Below are 24,548 nucleotides of genomic sequence, written 5' to 3' on the forward strand. Positions count from 1 at the left end.
TGAATGTTAAAAGTTCAGTTTGTTTGGGTGCAATTGAGCTCAGGAAAAAAAAAGTCTCTTAACACACCAATATACATGGAATTACTTTTTTTTTTACACTCAGGACACGCTTTATTGTGCAAGCAAATTAAGCTTGAATATCAATAGCAAAAGCTCACTCTTCTGTTGATTGGATATGGTTGATACTGTTGAGAGCAAAGAAATTACTGCACATGTCATTTCAAAATGTCAAGTGTATTTAAAAAAATAACAAGCATATGGGCTAACTTGCATCTTATTAGTAATAGAGACATGTAATAAAATACATTTTAGAAAATATTACCAATAGATAAAAAACATAAATAACAACACTTTGTACAGAGGGAAATAAGCACGTGGCCTATACAAATTCTGATAAAAAAAATAAAAAGTAAAATAAAATTTAAAAAATATTAAAAGAGAAAGGCATTCAGCTCCTTCATACTCTGTCCTGGGGGAATCGAACCTTCATCTTTTTGTTGCATCTTATTCTTTGGTTCCCCGGGGAGTCTCCATCACTCACAGACTATGAGCAGTGCAGCTGCTGCAGCCTTCATACTGCAGTAAATAATATGGCTTAAGCTCTGGATCCACACAACGCACTGAAGTCTTGAGAACAGTCAGGTCTTTGATCAGCTTCTGCACAGTATAAAAAAAAAAACTTAGTTTTTCCTATGTGTTTCATCAGAAATGCATGTGCCGTACTGTGCAAGCAACAGCTGCGTGGGGGAAGTAGTAATGATCTCTACTGCAAATTTTAAAAACAATCAGACATAATTATGACATAATAAAAAACAAAAATCACAATAACAATGACAATAAATATTACAGACTTCATAATCAGATGAGAACACAAGACCGTATTCAGCTTATACAGAGGCCCCCGAGGGGTACCTTGCAGTTCTAAGGTAATTATGAAGAGTGTCATTCCACAATGACATAACTAATCTACAAACTAACAACGCATCAAGTTGTGAGCTTTTAAAGAATTCTATAATGAGTCGGGGTGCCAATGTGTAAGTGGCTAATGTGTTGCAGACAATAAAACAGCTGTTTATGTGTGTCACATATAGATGGACGGGCGTGGAATGAGATGAATGTAGATGAATCTACATAAACGTTAAATGCGAAAGCTAGGACGCCAAATCACGGCCCTGCAGTGAGCATTATACAGCCATTCCATAGACTTACTATGAAGAATGACTCCATATTTGGGCGAGGATTATCTGACCACTATTGACTAAATTATAAAAAAAAAAAAAAAAGACCTATACTGGCAGTACATGAAATGTGCCGCTGATTGATCCAGTGGTTCTCGAGACTAACACTGGACAGGCGCACAGACAGACCCATTTCTGTCTGGCCTGCCCTATACAGAGCCATGTTGTAAATACCAACAACACTCTCAAACTGGACCCAGAGGGTTGTGGAATGACACTCTTCAAATTCTACATATTATTAGTTTCCCTCTGTTGCAAAAGAGCACATTTCATAGATTATATTCTGCAGACAGAGGGCCGTTGAGTGCTAAGAAACAAGCAGTGCCGACTCCGAGGGACAAGAATACAAATGGAAGGTGTCACACAGACTTAAATGGTGGTGGTAAAGAACCCTTCATCGAGTTTGTTTTAAAGCTACAATCAATAGTGTGTGAAATAAACTATCCAATCTGTATGGTACAGTATGTTAATAATACATTATATCACTACCACAACTGCATTCAGTGGTTGGAGGAGGTCTCACACTGTTTTTTGATAACTTCAGATCCTGCGGTTGGGTAAGACTAGTACTGGTTGCCAAGAAGTATTGCATGAAACCCAACATGCAATATCTCACCTGACAAAACAGAATCTTAGCTCAGGAGTAGAAATGTTCGTGCTCACATAGCAGACACGGGTTTGGACAAAAGCCTTATGGATTGCAGCTCTAAGCTAACAGATGCACACTAACAGATGCACAGTAACATTCTCATGGAACCGTAAGGGTAAGAGTAAATTACTGTGTGGGGTTTTACTGCATCAGCATCATTATCAATAGACTCCACAATAACTTCAGATTGCCCCAATTACCCCTCCTGTGATGTGTGGTAAACCCTATGGACATAAATACCATGTGCACTTCTGTCAGATTTGTGTTAATAAATACAAGTTGTTTCACTGAATAAGTGAATTGATTACAGTATGTGGACAGGAGAGCTTTACAGGACTGGACATCCAAACTATACACAGTAACATCCTCAGTGTTCATTTATCCATTTATAACTCTGAGCGTGTACAAATGGAACCAAATGGACCTGAATTCTCAGAGTTGAATGAACATTCAGGATTTCACAGTGTACCGTAGTCTAAAGGTGAATGCAATGTGCATTAGCACTAGTTGTGCTGAGTGGGCCATGCCCCAGAAGCCCTAAAATGAGTCACATACATCTTTGGTAAAACAGCTTTAAATACGTGAAATGGATTCACGTACATCAATGCACAAACATGTAAATACAGTTATAAGCTTTATATTTACAGTTATGATTAAAAAAAAAACATTGTATAAAAAGCTGCTTGATACATTGTATCTTTGTATCTTATATCAACATAATATCAGTGCTTTTGAATAAAAGAAAGTCAAGTAAAATCATATTCAGGTGCAAATTCAACTATAGTCCATCCCAGGGCAGGGACAGTTTGTCTAAGAAGTGCTCACTGCTACATGTGTCTGGTGGTTTCACTGGGCAAGGGCAGCATCCAGATCAGCGATGACAGCTGCCTGCCTTCGAGCCACAGTCTGCAACAGTCTCTGAGGAAAAGATGGAGTTCCTACATCCATCTTCATTTGGTGAGGAGGAGAGAAGGGAAGAAGAGTGAGTTAAATTCTTTATTGACAATATGAAAATATACTACATGTCATTTACAAGAGCTTGTGACTAAATAATAACTACTATTAGATTTAGTGGAAAACTGGTTCTAATAATTTTCCTTAAAATAAATGGTTTTGGTTTATACAGTATAAGGTTTCCGCCCAACAGTGATGCTGCACAATATATACAGTAAATACAGTAAAGCTTCACGCCCTCACTATGAAGCATAGGAGAGGAGAGGAACAGGACAGGTGGACTGTCAGTACACCATATGTAGTGTAATTACAGTTAAAGCTGTGGAGATTACCGTAGTCATATACTTTCTGCAATGCATTTCAGACAACCAACCATCTGTTAACCCATTTTGGGCGGTTGTTGGTGTTAGCATTATGTTATGCTTTAGCTATTGAAAAATAGCAGATCTACAAGCTCATAGGCATAGCCTACCGAGTGGCGCGCTACGAGCTTGTAGGTCTGCTATTTTTTGAAAAATCGAAGAACGACTGACAGAAACATAGCTTTTTCAGAAAACTGTCAGGATGTAGAAAACACTTTTAGAATCTCAGGTCAAAATGGGTTAACTCATTTTGGGCGGGAACTCCTTTTGGTGTTTCAAACATTATGTTATAATTTAGCTATTGAAAAATAGCAGATCTACGATCTACGAGCTTGTAGGTCTGCTATTTTTGAAAAATCGTGAAAATGTGGCACAAATCCTGACAGTTTTCTGTCAGGATTTAGAAGACATTTTATAAATTTCGACGTCAGGTCAAAATGGCTTAAGCATAATCTCACCTGCAGCAGGCAGATGACGCGGACCACCTCCTGCCCATTTCGTCTGACAGGTTGAAGGACCCAGGCGCTGGGCATCATCTCCCCTCGCACAGCATCCACACGGGGACGAGGAAGAGACTCCTCAAACACAGACTGCATGGCCAGCACACACAGGCCAGCCTGGGGGAGAGGGGAGGAGGTACAACATGCATGTATACAACTTAACAGTGGAGAGTGTGTGCCCTCTGCTTGGCCAAGAGGCAAATGTACACTCTGTCTCAGCTTTCCTCTGTCTCAATATGATTCAGTTACCGTAAGGAGAGCTGCACTTAACCACCTAAACCATATATACCATGCAGTACTGTATGCTAAATTGTAGAAAATAGACAATCAACAAGCTCACAATGCGTCATGGTGCGATGGCATTTTTGCTAAATGTTCAGTGTCCTGTAAGTCCATATGGGCTGGGCTTCTTCGGAAGCATGACACTTAAATAAATAATCAATAAAAAATCATTTTTATCTATATATTTTCACCGAATCTTTGCCTATTGTTGCCAAATGTTCTTCTATCTTCATGACATGCCCAAAACCAGGACATTAGTGTTCATGTGGTTAAAAGTTAAAAGTTAACTACAGATATATTTTTTTGCCACACTGAGGACTTGCTGTAAAATAGGTATCGATTACAAAAGCACTACAAAATTCATGCTGACAACGTACTTCCTGGTTTCATGCCAGACTATAAAGAAACTCTTTTATTGCAGTGTGACCTTGCCACTTGATGTCATTCAGCGGAAGCTCACTGAACCACAGACACAATGACTGACGGGCTGCCTGTAATTATGTGTTTGGTGCTGGGGGATGATTGTTGTGGGACTGCACTGTGCGGTACTGACCTGCTTGGACTCGACGCTGATGCAGCAGAAATCCCGCGGCTGGCTGAGGTGACAGACAGACGGGTCTGTCAATAGGTACACTGAACAAGGACACAGAGAGAGGCAGACAGACAGAGAGTGGAAGAGTTAGACAGGCAGACAGAATAGAATAGAAGCAAAACATATATAGAAAAAAAGGAGCATTAAACAGAATATAGAATAAAATTGAAAACAAAATATAGGACGTTGTTAGTTGGAAAATTGCCTTTGGCATCACTTTAAGGTCAGTTGCATCAAGAATGATGTATTAAACTATAGAGAAACGACAAAAAAAGCATACCGCACAAGAATAATACACATATGAGACGTGCATTGGGGGGTTGGCAAAATTAGATTAGGCCATATTCATATATAGCATTGAAACTGTGAGTATGTTGAGGTGCTATTCACCAATGATAAATGAGAGTCTATAGATAGGTATGGTTCAGTAAGAGAATGCCGTCCTTTAAGTGAATGTATTCATTATGCTATGGAGCTACCAGGCTATATTCCCCAAGGCAGACTGCCTGCCAGCCACCCCTCCACCCAGACAGGTGTGTGTGTTAGCTCACCCAGCTGAGTGCTGTCATCTAGTGGTCGGGTCCAGGCAGAGCGTATGGACTGGTGGTACAGGTTGGCCTTGGATGGCTGTCGGACCATATTCCACAGGCTGGCCAAGGGTCTGCTCAGCTCCCCGGCCCCCAGGAAGCCATGGACAGACGGGCTGGAAGAGGGCTTATAGTAGGCCTGGATACCTCGCTCTGTGCCCTGGTACCTGTGGTAAACACACAGAAGGAGACATATTATGTAACAGGTTCAATTCGTACTGAAGACCTGTGCCTAATGTCATCTCTCTCCATTGTATCAAATACAATCAAAAAGGGTATATTCGGCGAGTAACCATGGTATGAAATAACTCAAAGTATATAAGTAGAATGCTCACCTCCAGCCAGCAGAGCTCCTGCCCATGATCAGGTTGGCCATGTCTCCAGCAGCAGCTAGTCGCACCTGTGTGGACACAAGAGCTTGCTTTTATCCCTAATCTATTATTCATGTAATGAAATAAATGAGTGAGTGAGAATACTTATGATGATATGGTGTGGATAATAATGACTCATATTACGGCTTCAAGTATAAATAAGAGAAAAAAGAGAATAATTAGCACGAACCCTAGTCAACCTACTACAGAGTAAATGTTCAGACTCATTTAACTAAACATTTGCTGCTTGTACCTGACAAATTAATACAGTGGAAATAATACAATTTACTGCTTCAAAGAAACTAGGATACCAGGCAAACATCAAACATACCATCTGTTACAATCCTGGATTACACCACAGTTTACATAAGCAAACAGTTCCATTCTTTCTCTTTTTTTAAGATTTATTTCAGATTTATTTCGGACTATACTGTATTAAATTGTCAATGTACTGCTGGGTTGAAAGAATACATTGTGTAAAGCTGCTTATACTGCAGTGTTATGTCTGAGGAGAACAGTTAATCTCATAGATTATATAAGATTTTAATTAAATAATAGATTTTTTGGGGAAAGATTTTAAACCTTTTATCAAAATGTTTCAAAATGTTAGCGAGACTACTATAAAATAGGGTTTATCAGACTAATCAATTTAGTCAATTATAAAAAAAATATACACAAAATAAAACAAATGATATAAAAAATAGTTTGATTCATTGAAGTCACTGATAGAATATGTGATTATATAGAATAATCACTAACAAATACCCTACCGTAGTCTACAAGCTTCTCTTCAGTTCTCATTTGTTTTTACCTCTGCCAGAGCTCGTCCCAGAAGAGTGGAGGTGATGTCCTGATAGGCTGTCGATATGGACGAGGAGGAGGAGCCGAACGAGGCGGTGCGCTGGCGTAGGCAGTTGGGGGACAACGGTGATGAGGTCATCTGGGGCTCAAACCCTCCTGCGGCGGGAGGCTCCAGGCGGACATCTGCAGTAGATCAAACACGCAGATAGCATAAATGCACTGCAGAGAGAGGCTGCACGAAAGCGCAGAGCTTTAATTCAATACTTAAGTGAGGAGAATTGACTTCAAAGCAGGGCTGCTCTCTTGCAAACAGAGCAGTACAGACAAAAACATCCCCATTTGGTTGTTATAGACATTTAGACAAATATTTCTCAGGCTAGTCGTTACACTATAAAGTGCATATGGCTTACTAACCACTGTTTAGACACGTCAACGAAAATTCATATACTATATAAAGCCATTTCCACAATCAAGCAGACAAATTGCAGTGCTTTACAGCGCAGGACATCATAAAACATAATTACCGTGGGCAGACAGCCAGGCTTTCTGGGTCCTCACACTCTGAGGGCCACATATTGGGGGACGCGTCTTGACCTTCAGCACTTCATCCTGGAAGCTGGCGGTCTGAACGAAAACAGCAGAGTCCCATGCAGTTCAAAGACACACTCTCATCCAGGAAGTGGTTATAAGGTGATGTGATGTCCTCCATACGTTTGGTATTAATTATGTACAGTATATTGAATCAACGCTTATTTACATCGCTCAAAAAACAAAACATATAAATATATCCTCTCTTCATAATGTAAATAGTATCCCACTTTACCACTTATTTCGATGTAAATAAGCAAATTAGCACAAAAACCCAACCCCCATTGAGGGCTTATGGTAGGGGAAATAGCCAATAATGCACTTTTGCACAAAATAACACCTGGAACTCTTTAGTGGGGACATAACGACTACAAATAAAGGTAAGAAAGCCTTCTAGTATGGAATTCTCCTTTAATACTTTTTGATTAGTAAATATTAATAAAACCCACAGACACGACCCTATTTTTGGGCATGTCACTATTAGGGATGCACCGATCCGATACTCGTATCGGAGATCGGCGCCGATCCAGGCTAAAATTCTAGATCGGGTATCGGATCGGTGGCCGATCCATTATCCGATCCGATCCGATCAGATAATTATGTGTAATTACAGTATGAAAACAACTCTACCTCCTCTGTGACACAGCAGTGTAGTATTGACAGTATAACATGTGGAATGCAGCCATGCTAGCCTGCGCACACATTAACCTGGTCTAATTGTTGCACAGTTATTTAATAAATAATTCAGTGCATTTATATCTGTGTTTGTTACATTTTGTTTTACAAAGTTGGGAAAGTAATGTTTAAGTCAAGCCTTGATGTTGCCTTACACAAAATAATGATTCCAGACTCACACAGTGAGGCATACAGCTTAATAGGTTATTACGTTTCTTTGTGGGGGGTATCGGATCGGTACTCTGTATCGGCAGATACTGGACCCCCATGTATCGAAATCGGTATCGAATGCCAAAAAGCCGGATCGGTGCATCCCTAGTCACTATAGACAAAAGGTTTTGAAAATAGCTGATTTACAACCTCAAAATGTATCTCATCATTATGTGTTGTTAACTGTTGTGACTTTTGGATCAGCTATTCATCACTTTTGAAAAGAACATAACACAACAATACAAGGTTTCTGCCCATCAATATATTAATTATAAACAAAACAAAAACAACCTCACTTAACTTAGAGGATGCGATTACCCACAGCACATCACAATACCCATGAGGGCATACTTTATTCTGCAATATACATAGCCTATTGAACTATAAATGTTTTCATGTATAACATCTTCCTACCTGTCCGTTCAGCGTGGGTCCCATGCTGTCTTGTAGCTGAGTAGTGTTGCCACTGTTGTAGCCTGAGGTAGGTCCAGACGACAGGCTCAGGCTGGAGCCAGTGCACAGGGTGCTGTTACTCACCCTGGTTCCATACCGTGGGTCGTCCTACAGCACACAGGAGAGGGAAACGGCACAATAACGTCTACGGTAATAGGAGAACAAATCACTGCAATATTAGATTGAGCCGTGGAGGAAACTCATTAGACTTGTCAGGTATTGAAAGCCTTCTCTATAAATTATCCTGAGGCGGCATGTGGCACCAAGCAATTACAACAGGCTGCAGTATATCTAGTTCTGGGCTAGAGGATCTCCAGTATGGTACAAAATACAAATACCTGGTCTGACGTCGAAATAAATAAAAAGCTCGGTGGCGCGCTATGAGCTTGTAGATCTGCTATTTTTCAATAGCTAAAGTATAACATAATGCTTAGTTAAAACACCAAAAGGGGTTCCCGCACAGAATGGGTTAAGCTCTGTATTCCGATTTGAATCATTGTTATAGTGTTGGTTCATTAACATTAACAAAGTGAATTAAATGTTGATTAAAGTAATTTAATGCAATCAAATATGACTTTTCTGTTTGGATGTATGGGCTGTCAAGGCCAGAAAGTAGTTTTTTGCCACTCAGTAGGCATTTCCGCATAACTTCCTGGTATGATCATGATGTCACGCGCATACCCTCTATAAAATAGGTAGCAATCTGAAAATACAAAGTCTGTTTTCCGAAGAACATTTTATGTATTATTTCAGATAGGTCAGTACCATAGGTCAGTACAGAGACAGGAAACCAAGGGCAGACAGAGAGGAGACAGAAAAATAGAGTCTGTACACTGGATCATCCTCCCATGTATATTTATGATATTACCACCAATGTGACATTTCAAGCATCTGGCTCTTCCTCAGTCTGAGTTCCTTGTCTGAGGAAGAGCTAGACCTTTGGTGGTAATAAATTAAACTAGAACTGCAGTAGTATTGTTAAGTATGGTAAAAGCGACGGCTTTCGGTGGTGACGTATATGTCGATCAGTGTCAGGTGGATTAAAGGAAATGCCTCTATGTACAGTATATGTATATGTCATTTGTAAGTTGATTAGCGGTATACTGTGGTTACTTTGCGTATGCCCCGTTTGATGCGTATGTATCGTAGCAGCATATGACGTCAGGGTATAACTGGTACAACTAGCTCTCAATGATGACGTAATAAAGATGTGGATTAATCGGCTTTTGATGGTGACGTACTGTATATGTCGATCAGTGTCGGGTGGATTAAAGGAAAGGTGAAAGGTGGAAAGGAAATGCCTCTATGTATATGTATATGTCATTTGTAAGTTGATTAGCGGTATACTGTGGTTACTTTGCGTATGCATATGTATCGTAGCAGCATATGACGTCAAGGTATAACTGGTACAACTAGCTCTCAATGATGACATAATAAATTAAAGGATTAAAGGACCCAATGTCAGAGTGTAATTGGTTTTCGATGGTGACGTAATGACGATATGTTTTAGTGTCGGGAGGATTAAAGGTAATGCCCCTATGTATACATGTATGTAATCTGGCACCACTGCCATATCAAGCACAAGTAGTCATTACGTCATACGCTGGCACGGCGCATACGCATCAAACGGCGACATGGACGAAAACTATTACTTGCGCGCTCTGCTTGCACAAGTAATAAATGGTGGTAATATAATAAATATGCATGTGAGCATGATCCAGTGTGTTCTTCTGTCCAGCACCTAGTATTTTATCATTGTTGCCTTTGTAAACGTTTTGCAGAGAGGACAGACACGTGCGACAAGATGGGGGTCAGATTCGAACCCAGGTCCCTGGACGGTCCCCGCACTCACAAGGAGCATATGGCCCATCAGGCAATGTCTTGTCTAAAATGAAACCATGTTATAACTCATCAGATTATCAGCATGACAATGAAGTGTGCTGCTGTGATCCATGATGCAGTCACCTTGACAACCTGTGACAGAGCCTGCTGCTGAAGCCTTCTCTTCTCCTGCTCTGTCCTCTCTCGGAGCCGTTCCCGTGCCTTGGCAATCTCCGTCCTGGCCTCCTCTCGGGCGCGGCCGTAGTCACGCAAGAGCTGCTCAATCTCAGATGGGTAAAGGCCTTCTCCCCTGGGAGGGTCTTGGGTTCTGAAAATATAGAAGAACACTTCAGTGACATTATCAGGGTTCGATTTGCTGGGGGAGATCCATACCTTTGCTGCTCTGGTCATTCCTTTGTACTGTTGAACATGTAGAGTCTACATGTTCAAGACTATCTGATACATTTTATTTATGTTTGATAATATCACAATATAATTACAAATTTATGTTAGCCACATTAACACCCGGGCCTATTTCATCCATTAATAAAATGTGCCCATCGTCAGCAAGCGCCTCTAGGCTTGCTGACGATTCATAGCACTAATTTGACGGAGATTATCAATCTCCGTCTCGGGCACATGACCGTGCACTTGAACTTGACGGTGATTTACGTCATGGGCCCCGATGGCCCCACTGGCCATATTTTGGACAATTTGTGAAACATTTTCCAAAATAGCGCAAACAGAAAATCTGCAAGCTCACAACGTGTTGCGACACATCATGGGCTTGAAAAGGGGCCTTCATTTACACTTTAAAGTATATAGACACTTAATTCATCCTCAAGGGGTATACTCAGCTACATAATAACACAAATAAGGATAATACTATTAATACAAACAGGAAAGTCCTGCCCTGTAGAGTGTATTACCTGGTGCAGTCGACCACCTCTTGTCGGAGCTGCAGCAGATAGTCCCTACGGTGGCTAGGCATAACCAAGGCCCTGGAGGTGGAACAAGTGGCCTCCTGAGGAGGAGGGGGCGGAGGAGAGGGAGGGAGCTTGCTGGGGCTCAGGCTACGAGCTCTCCGAAAATCCTGGATACGCTCTTCTCTTTCCTGCCTCAAGCCCTCAATACTCCTCCTGTGCCTGAGAGGAAAGGGGCAGAAAGCAGAAGAAAGAGAATTAAACAAGTTATGCATTACCTTATTGCATTCACACACTACATACTTTATAATTATAAGCGCAGATAGAGTGGTGTGTGTGTTTTCAGGACCATTCACATTTTGGCATTAGTTGGGCTTTTAAGATATTGTACTTGCTTAATTTGTATGTAAATCTGTTATTTTTCAAACACTTCCCTATATAACATATAGATTTAATCTTTACCTGTCATAGAGCAGCTGTTTGGTAGGAACAGAGCCATCTCGCTCTAGCTGCCCGTTCCTGGCCCCGACAGAGAGCATCTTCAGCAACGTGTCTGTCTCTCCCAGGCCATAATGCATCTTGGCCTCAGTCAGTTCAATAGTCAACGGTGGAGGGTTCATGTTCAGATGAACCGTAGCCATCACCTGCTCCCTCTCCTGTCTCAGCCTCTCTATCTCCCTCGTCTTCCTCTCCCTCCGCGCCAGAGACTCTGCATTTGAACCGTAACTTTCCGGCACAACCCAGTCTTGACAGTTTCTCCTCTTGTCGCGGCCATTGTCATGGTAACTGGACTGTCGTTCCTGCTGCTGCCGACTGATGCCTGACCAGTTGTTGAATTTATTGTGCATGGGAAGGTCCTCAGGGACCCAATGGGGATCAGGTTGTCGGGAGGGACTGGTCACGATGGGTTGAATATTGACGAGGATATCTGTATTGCACTCACTGGGAGCGACAGACGCTATGTCATCCTCTTCACCCTTGACCCCGCTGAGAGGGGAAGGGCCATTACAGTAGTCTATGGAACCATCTGTCACTCTGAGTTGGTCTGACTCCATCATTTGTGTTCTACAGTGTTGAGAATTTTCCTGTTTTGATCTTCCTTCGTGTTTGCACACATCAGCATTCCTGAATTTAGGAGAGGCCTGATTATGCATAGTTATTTCATTAGTAGGACTGCTCCATTGAGGGCTTTGCCATTTGGTACAGTTTGGGCTGGTAGCCTTCTCTTTTCGAGCAATGTTTTTCCTATCCTTATCCATTGATGTAACCAATGATGAAACAAGGATTTTGTCTGATCCCCTGGTACTTGAAAAACTAATTTCACTCATATTCTCGAGTGATAAACATTCCTTTGATTTAATGGAGGTGTTATTGCATGATGTCCTGGACATTTCATCAGTGACGGAAGCAGATGTGGTTGGTGATTGTCTACTGGAGTGAAGGCAATGTGCAGACATTGGGCATTGGTTTTCATCTGGCATCTTAGATGTTTGATGTTTTTGATGACATGGCGTAGATTGCGTGCCTCTTGGCTTTGTGCATGTCCGCGCTCCCAAAGTGAGAATGGGAGACGATGCTCGGTCTGTGAATTTAGCCTGTTGCTTGAAACCATTCAATTGTTTCTGGCAGCTACTTTTTGATGATCTGCCTGTATTTTCAGACACTCCAACACTTCTGGGGGACAGCGTCTTAGCTGTGCTCTGTTTTGAGATTCTGGAACAAGCTGATCTTATACGCTTCGGACCTTCAGCTGCAGTCTCCGGGGAGTGTATTTCAGGATGTATGCTTTCTGATCGTATACCGGTTCTTTCTGTTACAGGAGAGGTGTTCATCATCAGGTCTGGCATGTTCCTCCTTTCACTTGTCTCAGCTTCAAACTTCTCCATTTTGAGCAGGTCCCCCACCTGGGAGATACTGAGCACTTCAGAACCAATAACTTTGACAATTACATTGATCTCATGCGATCTGGACATTTCACTGCATGCCGTTTGATGTTTGAGAGTCATTTCCTTCTCAACGGGTGTTGAGGACAATTCTGTCTGGATGCCAATATCTACAGCTGTTTGGCTTGAGCAATCTGTCTTGGTCCAGTCTTTAGAGTAGCTGTAGGAGAGACCGACGTTGGAGATGTTAGCATTCCTTCTTCCCTCCCCTGTCCTCATCCCCTGGACGTCCCCCAGCAGGTCTGAAGTGCTGTGAATGAGCTGGGAGAGGTGAGCGGACATGTTCTCCAAACTGGCCCACGTGGGACAATCTTTAATGTCCTCCATTGCCTTCCTTGTTGTGGGTACATGAGTGCTGCTCCTTCGGTGGCGTTCCTTTCTCTTTGGATCACTGTCAACCACAGTACTTTTCAGGGCGCACTGGAGGCCACGTTCAGTCTGAGTGCCATGTTCACATGTTGTTCTGCTGCGAGCCTGGGTCTTAATTGCTCGTGACTCCTGCTCAGAGGAGTAAACCAACATGATCTCATCCACCTGACCAGAGCTATGACCAAGGCCTCCAGGAGCATCACTACTTGAAGAATCGCTGTGCATTGTTAGGTTAGCCAGGTGACCGTCAATACCAGAGGACTGGTGACACGGTGAATGGTGAGATGTGGGAGTCACTCTGTCTTTGTAATCCTCAATGCTGCTGAGAGTGCTAGAGAGCCCCTTGTTGTTGGCATAAGTGCTGAGGTGGGAGTTGAAAGGTGAGTTATGACTGTTTAAAATGTCGACACTACAGCATCTTGTTATGTGCTTCTCAGCACAGTTCAACAGTGGAGATTTGCAGGTTAGGTCGGCTGCACTCCCAAAAGCTGGGCTCCTGTAACACCTTTGACTCGTTTCACCATCTTGCCACTGGTGAACATAGGGGTTAATATCGCTCGAGGCAAAATGCATTGGGGAGTCCCGAGGCTTTAGCGAATGTTGTGGTTCACCGTCTTTTGCGCAAGATAATATTATCTCTCTATTCAGCCTTTTCTGTGTTGTTTGAGATGGTAATGTGTAACGTTTGGGACTCTGCTGTTTAGAACCTCCAGCTTGACTCACATTTCCATGCAGCGTTTCAATAGAACAAGCCTCACTCGTGGAGTTTACCTCGGACTTCATGGTGGAAACTTCTTGTTTGCCACAACTCTGAGTTCTGGGCTTACTTTGTGTTGATGAGGGCCTGCTACGGTGTACCCTGGACGACATATTATCTTCTTCCTCTGATGACGACTTCACTATTGAGTCAGAGGAGGAGCCAAGGTGTTCCTGAGCCTGAGATCTTCTGAACCGTTTAGATTTTCCACTTCTAGGCTTAACAATAGAATGACACTGTTTACCAACATGGGTCACTGTGTTTCCTTCTCTAGGCATGTGATTGGCACTCCCATCAGCTATATTTGTCTTGCCATTTCCTTGATGTATTTTGGATATACGAGACGTAGAGTTTCCTGTTCCTTTTGGTGTTGCTGATAAAATCACAGGACTTTGCGTCAGGGTTTTGCATGTTATTGTGCCACCTTCATTTTTGACCACATCACTTCCTTTGGTATTGTTCTGCATATAGCCGTCAACAATGTGCTGTGCACTGAGCCACGTTTCCATGTGGCTTTTATTGTTATAATTCATATTAACCACACAGGTCTCTGCCACGTTGTTCGAGTGGGGTTGTGAACCCCTAGATGGACACTGTGATATCATAGGTTGTTTGTCTCTTGTTTTCATCCCTGTATCATCGCTGCTGTGATCAGCCAGATGCCTACAAGCAACAATACGATTCTCAACATTGACAGTTCTTTGACTGTCTGGGCACTCGTCAGGAATGGTTTGCTGAAAACCTCCGTTCAACAAGGATTTTACAGCAACAGGCACATGGATGCCATCTTGGGAATGTAGTCCAATCATCCTTGCTGAATTCAGTTTATATTTTTCCTCAACCCAAGCTGCCAATTCCAGGCTAACATCCATTGTATGGGTACTATTCCTATTATATTCTGTGTTAACCATGGAGGATGATGTGTTTGCTAGGGTTTTGTGAGGTTGTGGGGTATCAGGTTTCATTGCTGGGCCAGTCAAACAGGCTTGGCAATCAGACTGTTTAGAGAAAACACCATGATGTCTAGAAGTAGGATGAGAGAGCAACAGAAAGTCACCTTTGTCTAGAAGCTTTCCCTGAACGCACTGATTGGGTGAAAGGGAATCATTTTCTGAGCAGCCTCTAATAGTTTGGAACGAGGGGCTGTCAGAGAACTCACACTGCGCTTGGTTGTTTGGTGTCAGATTTAATTTGATCGTTCGGCACTCAGCAGACGAGGACAGGGAAATGGAATGATTATTCACTGGCTCTTCTGACGTGCTTTTGGTAACGCCGTGAGCATCCTCTTTATTGTGTGTGATATCAGCGTGCATGGGCAACTTGCCAGCACCCTTGCAGATTAGGATATCTGACATCGTGTTGTCGCTTTGGTCTAGTGAGTTTTCACTTGGAACCTCTCCCTGACATCTTTCAAAGTCCATCCGTTTCTGTTCACTTGTCTCATTTCTCAGTGGCCCATCTCTCCCTCTCACTTCACTGTTATGGCCAATGTCAAATGTAGAGGCAGTGTTTTGTTGCATGTTGGAAGACAGGGCACCCCAGCTTTGTCTCCTGCTCTCACTGATGCTGCCTGTGTCCATCGATGACATTTTCAAGTGCTCGTTCACCACTTCAGAGATCTTGGCATTACAGATAGCACCCCACTGGCACGTGTTTGTTCTACCATGTTTTCTCTGGTTTTCTTTGGGAGAGTTCCCAGCCTGCATTTCTACAAACCTTTTCACCCCTTTTACATCACCGTTTTCATTGCTCTCGCTGACACAGACACCTTCCTGAGAGCTTACATAAGCGCTTTTATGACCACATTTAGACTCGTCAGTTATGTTACAGGGCAGTTTGAGCGTCTCACAGATGCAGTCATACATTGGTAATGACACTGCAACGGCATCTTCTCGTTTGAAGCTGACATCGGTGCTGTTTGAGTCATATGTAGAGCTATCAGTTTCCAGTTCAGATTGTTTGCCATTTACATCACTGGTGTAATTATTGCCATCGGGTCCAATAAATTCTGTGCTGTTCATTGGTGTGGAGCAGAATGTTACAGACTCCCCACTGTTGCTTCTTTTTGGAATTTTCAAGCTACCCATGAAAGCATCCTGTTGGTCTTTGTTCCTCTTTCTGGAATTTTTACAGGCGGATTTAATATGTTCCTGCTCTGTGTGTATGCTGTCCTGCCTGTGGCCTTTGGTTTCCAGCCCTTGCATTGTTTTGTCACTTCTAGGTGACACATCTTTGGTGCCGTTGTCCCAACAGAGTTTGTCCTGTATATTTTCTGAGTAGCCAAATTCATTGCATAGTGCAGCATCTTCACCGTTATGCTGGAAGGCACTTCCAATGTCAGACATGTCACTGGATATTTCACTCTTGTTAGAATTTGAAGCCACAAAGGCTTTTGATTCATAACCGGTGTTGCAAATACCAATAGCAGAGGAATTAGTCACATGCGCTACATAAGGCACATCTGTGAAGGACTGATGTAATTGCATTGGCTCGGGTACTGCAGGTGTGGTATGCCGAGTCTCACAGTCAACGTACGTCACATAAACACTTCGGTCAGAGGGGAACTTGGACAGAAAGCCTATACATGCGTCGCTGCTGCTTCGTTCATCCATAGACGTCTCACTCATACTTTCTGATTGTATCTCATGGCGGTCTGCACTACACTGTGTCATTTCCGCCGTCGCTCTAGTGAGTGCATCCTCTGGTTGTGATGATAGCACCTTGGAGTCTGACATGTCACCTGACACCTGAGCACTCTGCTCCTCCACCGTTATATTTACAGCCTCGGTGCTGGTGGATGTAGAGCTGTAGCTTCTAGATATGGTTTGACACTCCGACAGATCTATGCTGCTGGGACTAGGACTGTTGCAGCTCACTGTTGCTCTGGCCACCGTTCTCTTCTGGAGAAGAACGTCCCTCTGAATCCTGGGGCTGTCCGCTGCATCCGTGGAGGACCATGCATCAGTGAGCACCAGTTCCCGAACACTACAGCTGCTGAGAGAGCGAGGGCTACTTGTCGATATGGTCTGAGTGCTTCCTAATTCTTCATTCGCTTTAGACATCACTGCATCTCTCCCTCTGAAATCCGGTGCTTTATGACAGGTTTGCTCTCTTGTTCCTGTTCCAGCTTCCCCACTCACCCTTGTTCTGGAGCAGGCATGTTGGCTCCAGTGTGCCTCTGCAGGGAACTCGTGGGTTTTCTGATTGTCGTTCCTCACTGAAACAGGACTGATTTCAGGTATCCTGCTCTGCCCTACAGAGAAACATAAGGAATCCCTCACTACTGAGTATGTGGGCACCAGTGTCCGACTCTGTCTCTCTACTGTTGAGTGTTTCGAACAGAATTCTGTTCCCAAGGAGTCTTTGGACATGTGGCTGGCTTCGCTCTCCCCCTCACTCTGTGCTTCCTCCTCGTGTCTCAGTTGCTCTGTCAGGGCTGTGGCATAGGCAGAGGACAGGGAGTCCAGGGACAAGAGGCTGTCGCCATCAGAGGAACCGTCATCCCTTTCTTGTTCGTCTTCCTCGTCGTCTTCGTACCACCCAACAAACCCCTGCTGCTTCTCCACCCACCTGATGGTCTTGCTCATCAGGGCGTCTGTACTGTGCCACCGTCGGTTCCTTCCATCACGAGAGAAAGTACACTGACTGAGTTCCTCGCAAGAGGCGCTCGTATTTAGTGAGCTTTTGTTTCGGTTCATTTTTGTGTCTTTTAGGTTCCTGTTTCTGGCTTGCCTCCAGTGAAATTTGCTCGTTATCTTCACTGAAGGTTTGGAGCCTTGTTCTCTGCTTACACCTGATGGGGGTTTTCTAAACACTCTGGACAGAGCTGTCTTTAACCCAGGAGCGACAGAACGCGAGAAAACCTTCTTGATTGTTTCAAGTCCTTTGATACCTCCTTGGGATGGAGTCCTGACATTCTTATCAGCAACACTCATTGATGTGTCTTTATCTGGAGGTGCCTTTATGTTCTTGTTGCTGATTGGCTGTAAGGCACGTCTGTGTTGGGCCTTAAGACTAACTGATTGACTCTGGTTTGTCTTGAAGGTTAGGCCTCTATTTGGAAGCAGAGGTTTTCTCTCTGGTCTTTCCCGGCAGGGTTGAGCAGGGGGCTCCTCCTTGGCGTCTGTCTGTTTGAGGTTCACAATGGATGCTGCGTGGCTCCTGAGACCCTGACTGTGCCCAGAGGAGATGGTTCTGGTCCTCTCTTGTGGAAGACACTCATCAGAAACCCACTTCCTGCTCCCACTGATATCAGAACTTGTCAAGAAATCCAGTCCAGTCAGCTCAGTAGATCTGTTTCTCTTCAGGAAATGGCTGTTGGGAACAGTTAAGAAAAACTGTAGTAAGTGATTTTAAAAAGCAATGTCATGAACAATTCACTCAACATTGAGACATTTATGAGACATTGATGTTGAGAACTATTATGTTGATATGGACTGCTTCCCACTGTGGCCACCCTCCTTAAAATGTGACATAATAAAACGTATATATGAATAGCTCTCAGTGTGCTGACCTGAAGATAGGGGTGTTTTGGGGGTAGAGCCGGGAGAGAAGGTCTGATGAGAACGAGTGTCTACGTAGGCGGGCTGGTGTTCGTCCCCTAGGCTGAGGAGGGGACTCAGGGCTCTCCAACCCTGGCGGCAGGGCCTTCTCCAGTCTCTGCAGCTCCCTCTTGGCCTCCAAGAGATGGCGCTTGCGAGCGATCCTCTGCAGCTGGTAGTGCAAGCATTTCCGTCGGACGCGGCTCTCGGCGTGGCGCAGAGCGTGGTGCCTCAGCAGCTCCTCCTGCACCGCCTTCTTCCTGGCTCTAAGCACCTTGGACAGAGGGGCTGAGGCGGGACCACCCTGGTCCTCCGGCCCCTGGGCTGTCAGTCTCTCTAGGAGAGGAGCGGGGATGAGGTCGGTCTGAACTCCAAACTCTTGGGTCCCTCTCTGCTCTACAGCTGCCAGGTGCTGCTTCTCCTGCAAGATCCACTGATGGACTGTAGAAAGATCAAACGTAGCAGATAATTATCCCACATGAATGATTTACAATTCAATAAATTGCTCTGCCAGTCAAATGTCAAATGAAGAGTTTGGTACCAAGCTGAAAGAAGAACTACCTTTTTCAATGGTATTATTAGGCTAAATGGTTGTTTGAACATGCTAGCATGGTAATGTTTTGTAGCAATAATTGTATCTGATTCTGATTCTGATTCAATATACTTTATAATGAACTTCAGGTAATGATATTTTTCAAAGATGCATACTTTGGGAAAGGCTCCTTGAATGCTTCTGCAAAATGTAATGACATGAATTCTGGTTATTTCAATTTGTCTTTAGAAAGTGAACTTACTCTCAGTGTGCTGCTGTCGGAGGAGGGCCTGCTCTTTCTCCAGCTCCCTCTCAGCCTGTCTCTGCTCAGCCTGGATCTCCCTCCGCAGACCCTCCACGTACTGCTGCTGCTCTGCCACGCGCTGCCTGGGAGGAGGCTCCTCGCTGGGGGAGAGAGAGGCACCGGGCTTTACCTGGAGATCCTCCTCGCCTACAACGCTGGCAGACAGAATTAAGAGTTCAGGGTGAGAAACAACAAGACAAAACAAATCAGAGGATACTGTAAGCAAAAAGAATAAGGAAAAACACATCCTCCACCACTCTTCAAAGGTCTACAGTAAACATATCCTACTGTACAACAATACCAGTCATTTTACCTCAAAAGTTACAGGGCAGCACACCACTGCAACCACTGAGTGAGTTATTGGCACAGGGTGTGAGTGGGAGCTACTGTTGTTGGGTTAAGTGCAGTGTGTCTGGCCTGTAGCCGAGCAACGACCCCAGCCTGTCCTGTAAACAAGCTGTGACTGCATGCTCATATAAGCACATACCGTCTCCATCCAATGGAAGGAAACAAGTATTCAGCATTAGTCTATTTCTATTGAATCTACACCAAGTGGTACACTTGTACTTTGCATCAAATATGCATAATGTGAGTTGACAGAACAAGCTCAATCAGGCACACACAGACAGGGTTAAAAAGGCACCCCCCCCACCAGGCACACATGCACGCATGTGATATCTTTATATTTAATATCTTAGTATCTAACCTGGAACCATTGCTGAGAGGGCTGAGGTCAGTGTATCTGCAGGTCAGCACACCTTCACTGGCCTGAGAACAGAAGAGAAATAATAATACAAATAATGCTATGAATTAAAATATCATCAAAAAGCCATATAATCATCACAGCCCAAATTGAATTCTGTACCTGTAATTCTTCTTTAAAATGTTCATCAACATTGTCACTTTATTCAAAGCAAATATTACCATGACACTTCTATCATTCAAAGTGTTGCCCCTGACACTGCCAGAATACAGTAAGAGAAAAGGAAATCTCTCCATTACCATCATCATAAACTCTCCTCCCATCCACCAGACAATGATCACTATTCACTCTGCTAGATCATTATCATCAAGAACGTCATCATCTTTAAACTGTGATCTGCACTCACCCGTCTGCGCTCCATGAGGATGGCTGCCTCAGCAGGATGGTTGAAGCGGAATCTGTGGACTCCTCCCAAGGTGATCAGTGTCCCTGGAGACAGACAGAGAGAGAGAGAGAGAGAGAGAGAGAGAGGAGGATAGAGACTGAACTTAACATATTGCAGATGAGATGATCTTACGTGTATAGGTTGCAGAAAACGAGTTGTGTTTTTCATTTATTTAACCTTTATTCCACAGAATTGACTTGATTGACCATATGCCCATTTCCTGATTGATTGATAGATTGATTTTTTATCCCACGATTTTGCAACCCATTTTTTCACCCAGTGTCAATTATCTAATGTAATCCTGGGTGCTACACTTCCTCTGCCAACCTGGGGGGCGGCGGACTGACCTTCCTTCTATGCATGAGGAGTCCACGCTGCTTCTTTTCACATGACAGGGGGGAGTTTCCCCGGCCAGACATAGCGCGTGGAAGGAACACGTTATTCCATCAGGCGCCCCGGCTGGCCAGGGGGAGGTAGTTTAGAGACCAGGATTACTGAATGTTTTTTGTGAGGGTACCTGCCCTAGGGGACACGGGGAGAACATGCAAACTCCACACAGAAAGGCCTTAACGCCAACCCCGCCTCGGGTATGGGCACTGATGATAACGCCCCCAGCACCCCCAGCGGGAATCACATGTCACCATGTCACATACTTTTGAAGCAATATCCAACATTTGTAGTGGGAAATTGAATTCTATCGCCATAAAAATGCTGTCTTTGTGCTCTTGCCATCTGAGGAACTGAAAAAACACTGTTTCGCTTGATTACTTTATCTAAAACATTTACATATACAAGATAGCCAGTTTAACACAATAAAGTGCAAAAAGCTATCAATTTATCAATCACTAACCTCTTTTGAAACAATTCTATCAGGAATTGCCAATCTATGAGCTGTGCACAAAATGTACAGTATGCTTGCGTTACTCCAGGTGTTGAGTACATATAGTTGTGTCTACGTGTTTACCAGTGGATGCATGCGGGTGGTGTGTTTATGAAATCACCACCTGCTGTGTAGTGAGTGTGTCCGTGTTTTGGTAGAGAAAAGCAGCATGTAGGTCAGAGTGTGTGATGCATTTCAAGTCGAAAAAGAGGGGTGAGAGCATAAATATGCATCACTGTCTGTTTGAAATGTGTGTGCATGCACGTGCACCCGTTAATATTTTACGTGTGTCTTCTATTTGTGTGCTTTTTGGATCGATTTGTGCATATTCATGTGTGTGTGTGTGAGTTAATGTAATAATAACATGATTTGATTTGAGGATGAAACCCCACCTTGTGCCAGTCTGCATGGCTCGGTGACCTCCCTGTCGTTGACCAGACAGACACACCCTGGTAATGGCCTGAGGGTCACCACCCCGCCCTGGTTCTCAATTTCACAGCTGGCACTGCCCTGCAGGACTGGAGAGACACAAGAGACACACAGTCATACAAAATGTGGTTTATGTTGAAGTACTGTCTCCAAATGTGGCTTCATCATTTATTCATTGTGGTGCTTTATAATGTTGGGAGAGCATCTATCATTTATACCTATCTGCGGTTCTTCTAATTGGCCTTGAGGTCCGATGCTGGTGACTCCTTCCTATAATGGAGGGAGAACAGAGATTTAAACATAGAAACCACGCTGTGCATTTCATTCACACAAAACGAGAATGAAAACAAACATCAAACATAAATACCCAGGCAGGCCCCGAGCATACATTCCACAACAGATGAAAATGAAAACAGCATTGTGTTGTGTTCTCGGCAAAGAACTTTCTTCCTACTTCTCTACCACTTACAGAAGCTGTCAGGAAACTGATCATTTATTTACAGTGAAGCCCAATCCAGCAGGGATAAAAGGCTTTCTAAGCTTATTTTATCTTCTTAATGTCAGAAACACATGCGTTCCCAAGTGGCCTTGGCCCTTCTTATGCAGGAAGAAGTGTATTGTCAAGACCCTGTCAGGCCTAAGGGCATACATGTCATTGTCAGAATCAGAATCAGCCGGGCTTAACCCGCCCCCTCCCAGCTAAGAGCCTCTGATCCAACCATCTTGGCTTTTACGCATTTCAGAACAAGACACGCAGCGAAATCTACAGGACAGTTGAAGGGCAGAGCGAAAAAGAAAAACGAGCGAGAGAGAGAATAGAAACGCACCTTGTATCGAGAGTTTTTGGCAAGCGGAACAGAGATAGATAGAAGGAAAAGCAGGGAGGGAGAATCTAGTAGACACAAAAGATAAAAGATGGGTTTTAGTCGAGACAGCTGAAAGGTAAGCAGATAGTTGTGACGATGACGAAGCAACTCTACAGGTTGGATTTTAATGCGAATGTGTATGCAAATGTATGTGCGTGTGTGATGCAAGTATATGCGGGCATATACAAAGCGTGTGATGTGCATCTTAGATAAGAGAGAAAAGCTGAAACAGGGAAAAGAGAAATAGTAAAATTAAGAAATAGTCATTAAATTCAACAAACAACAATACTAATATCAATAATGATACTAATGGTTATGCTAATAACATGAGCTGTGCCAATCGGCGTACCCTGAGGTGATAGAAGATGACCCCGGTGCTGAGGACATCTGTGTCCACAGTGAGTAGGTGTGGTTGTAAAGAGTTGATGAGGAAGCCTGCTCTGTCTCTGTTGATATCAACACTGTACTGCTCCAGGAGGGCCTTCTTGTCTCTCCAGCTCTCTGACCAGTCCTTGGTCAGCTCTTCCACCTGACGGAATATTCAGAGTTTTAACTCAGAGTGTAAGAATTCAACCAAATGGCTCCGTTTCAGAGTTGCATTAACGCAGAGTACTTAATTATACTGTGTGTAGTGCTGTTGATGAGCATTTCAGTTAATTGTTTATAAATATTGTTTTCACTATGATCATCATTGATGATCATAGTGAACAACAATATTTAAGGTACAACCTATATTGACAGAGAGAATACTGTCTGCTTTGGCTGTTTTTGGTGTTCCTATGCCTCCTACAATTCCCATGAGCCTGGCTAGCACAACCCTTACGGTCTATAACCTAATTCACATTTTTGGGAAGCCAAGATCACTAGTTTCCCATAAATGTTATGCCATATGGACCACAATGGAAACAAGCCCCCTGGGGCTATCCTTTTAGAATAACCTGTGACTGTACTACCTGTACTGCTAACAAACCTGGTAATAAATCAATCCAATCAAACACGTTTTAGAGACACACTGAAAGCTGCTCAGAGACTGAAAAAGAAAAAAAAAAAAACATTATAGAAGGCAAACTTTGCAGTCCAAACTGTACTCCAATATCTGTGACTACTCCCATTAATATTCAAAAGGGTTTGCCAAATAGTTTAGGAGGTTAGAAGGAGCATAATTGTGCAGAATGAGTGGCAATGTCACCCTCTTTCCCCCTAATTTACATAACTAATTTACATAATAATGTACTGGCGAGATCAATCCAGTACTGTCTGGTGTTGTCAATAGATACGATCGGATCTCTGCACTGTGTTACCTTCAGTTCATTCTGGAACACAATGTCAGAGAGATTTCCATCCCTCTCATCGCTCAGGGAGGGGCTGGTATTACGCTGCTGTGAATGAGAGACAAATGACACTTCAGTCAAATCATTTCCAACATAGGTTAGAACAGAGAGTGTAGCCTCCAGTGGTGGAAAAAGTACTCACATTTTTAAGTAAAAGTATCAATACTGCAATGTTCTCTGTTACAAGTGAATGCCAAAATGTATATAGGGCTGAAGTGGTTGATGTGTTTTGTAATAACTAGTAAATAAAGTTTTAAAATAATTAGTGTGGAGTAAAAGTACAAAATTTGCCTCTGAGATGTAGTGGAGCAGAAGTAAAAGTAAATTAAAAAAGAAAATACCTCAAAATTGTACAGTACTTAGTTACTTTACACCAGGCGAGATACATGGCCACAGCATTTCTAGGGGTACCGAGCCAAAAAACGTTGAGAACCCCTGCTTT

At 43.3% G+C, this 24,548-nt stretch overlaps 1 protein-coding gene across 2 annotated transcripts in view; it reads right to left on the reverse strand.

The window, feature by feature from the left end:
• Positions 1 to 215: 215 nt before the first annotated feature.
• stard9 (StAR-related lipid transfer (START) domain containing 9) overlaps positions 216 to 24,548 on the reverse strand; it is a 51,044-nt gene continuing 26,711 nt past the window's right edge. The window contains exons 14-32 of one of the 2 annotated variants that reach the window (XM_083792695.1): positions 24,077 to 24,151; positions 23,125 to 23,304; positions 22,128 to 22,179; positions 21,873 to 21,998; positions 20,562 to 20,644; positions 20,159 to 20,220; positions 19,411 to 19,607; positions 18,589 to 19,057; positions 11,469 to 18,389; positions 11,013 to 11,228; positions 10,228 to 10,411; positions 8,224 to 8,370; positions 6,861 to 6,960; positions 6,347 to 6,519; positions 5,500 to 5,564; positions 5,129 to 5,331; positions 4,539 to 4,618; positions 3,662 to 3,820; positions 216 to 2,835 (exon numbers count right to left, since the gene is read on the reverse strand). In XM_083792695.1, the coding sequence (XP_083648821.1) occupies positions 2,734 to 2,835; positions 3,662 to 3,820; positions 4,539 to 4,618; positions 5,129 to 5,331; positions 5,500 to 5,564; positions 6,347 to 6,519; positions 6,861 to 6,960; positions 8,224 to 8,370; positions 10,228 to 10,411; positions 11,013 to 11,228; positions 11,469 to 18,389; positions 18,589 to 19,057; positions 19,411 to 19,607; positions 20,159 to 20,220; positions 20,562 to 20,644; positions 21,873 to 21,998; positions 22,128 to 22,179; positions 23,125 to 23,304; positions 24,077 to 24,151 (9,594 nt within the window). In that variant the 3' untranslated portion in view covers positions 216 to 2,733. Of the gene's footprint in view, positions 2,836 to 3,661; positions 3,821 to 4,538; positions 4,619 to 5,128; positions 5,332 to 5,499; positions 5,565 to 6,346; positions 6,520 to 6,860; positions 6,961 to 8,223; positions 8,371 to 10,227; positions 10,412 to 11,012; positions 11,229 to 11,468; positions 18,390 to 18,588; positions 19,058 to 19,410; positions 19,608 to 20,158; positions 20,221 to 20,561; positions 20,645 to 21,872; positions 21,999 to 22,127; positions 22,180 to 23,124; positions 23,305 to 24,076; positions 24,155 to 24,548 lie in introns of both variants that reach the window. The other variant, XM_083792694.1, reaches the window with a different exon arrangement.

Source organism: Protomyctophum parallelum (genome assembly GCF_964188405.1).
Source record: "Protomyctophum parallelum genome assembly, chromosome: 20".
In the NCBI taxonomy this organism is placed as follows: Eukaryota; Metazoa; Chordata; class Actinopteri; order Myctophiformes; family Myctophidae; genus Protomyctophum; species Protomyctophum parallelum.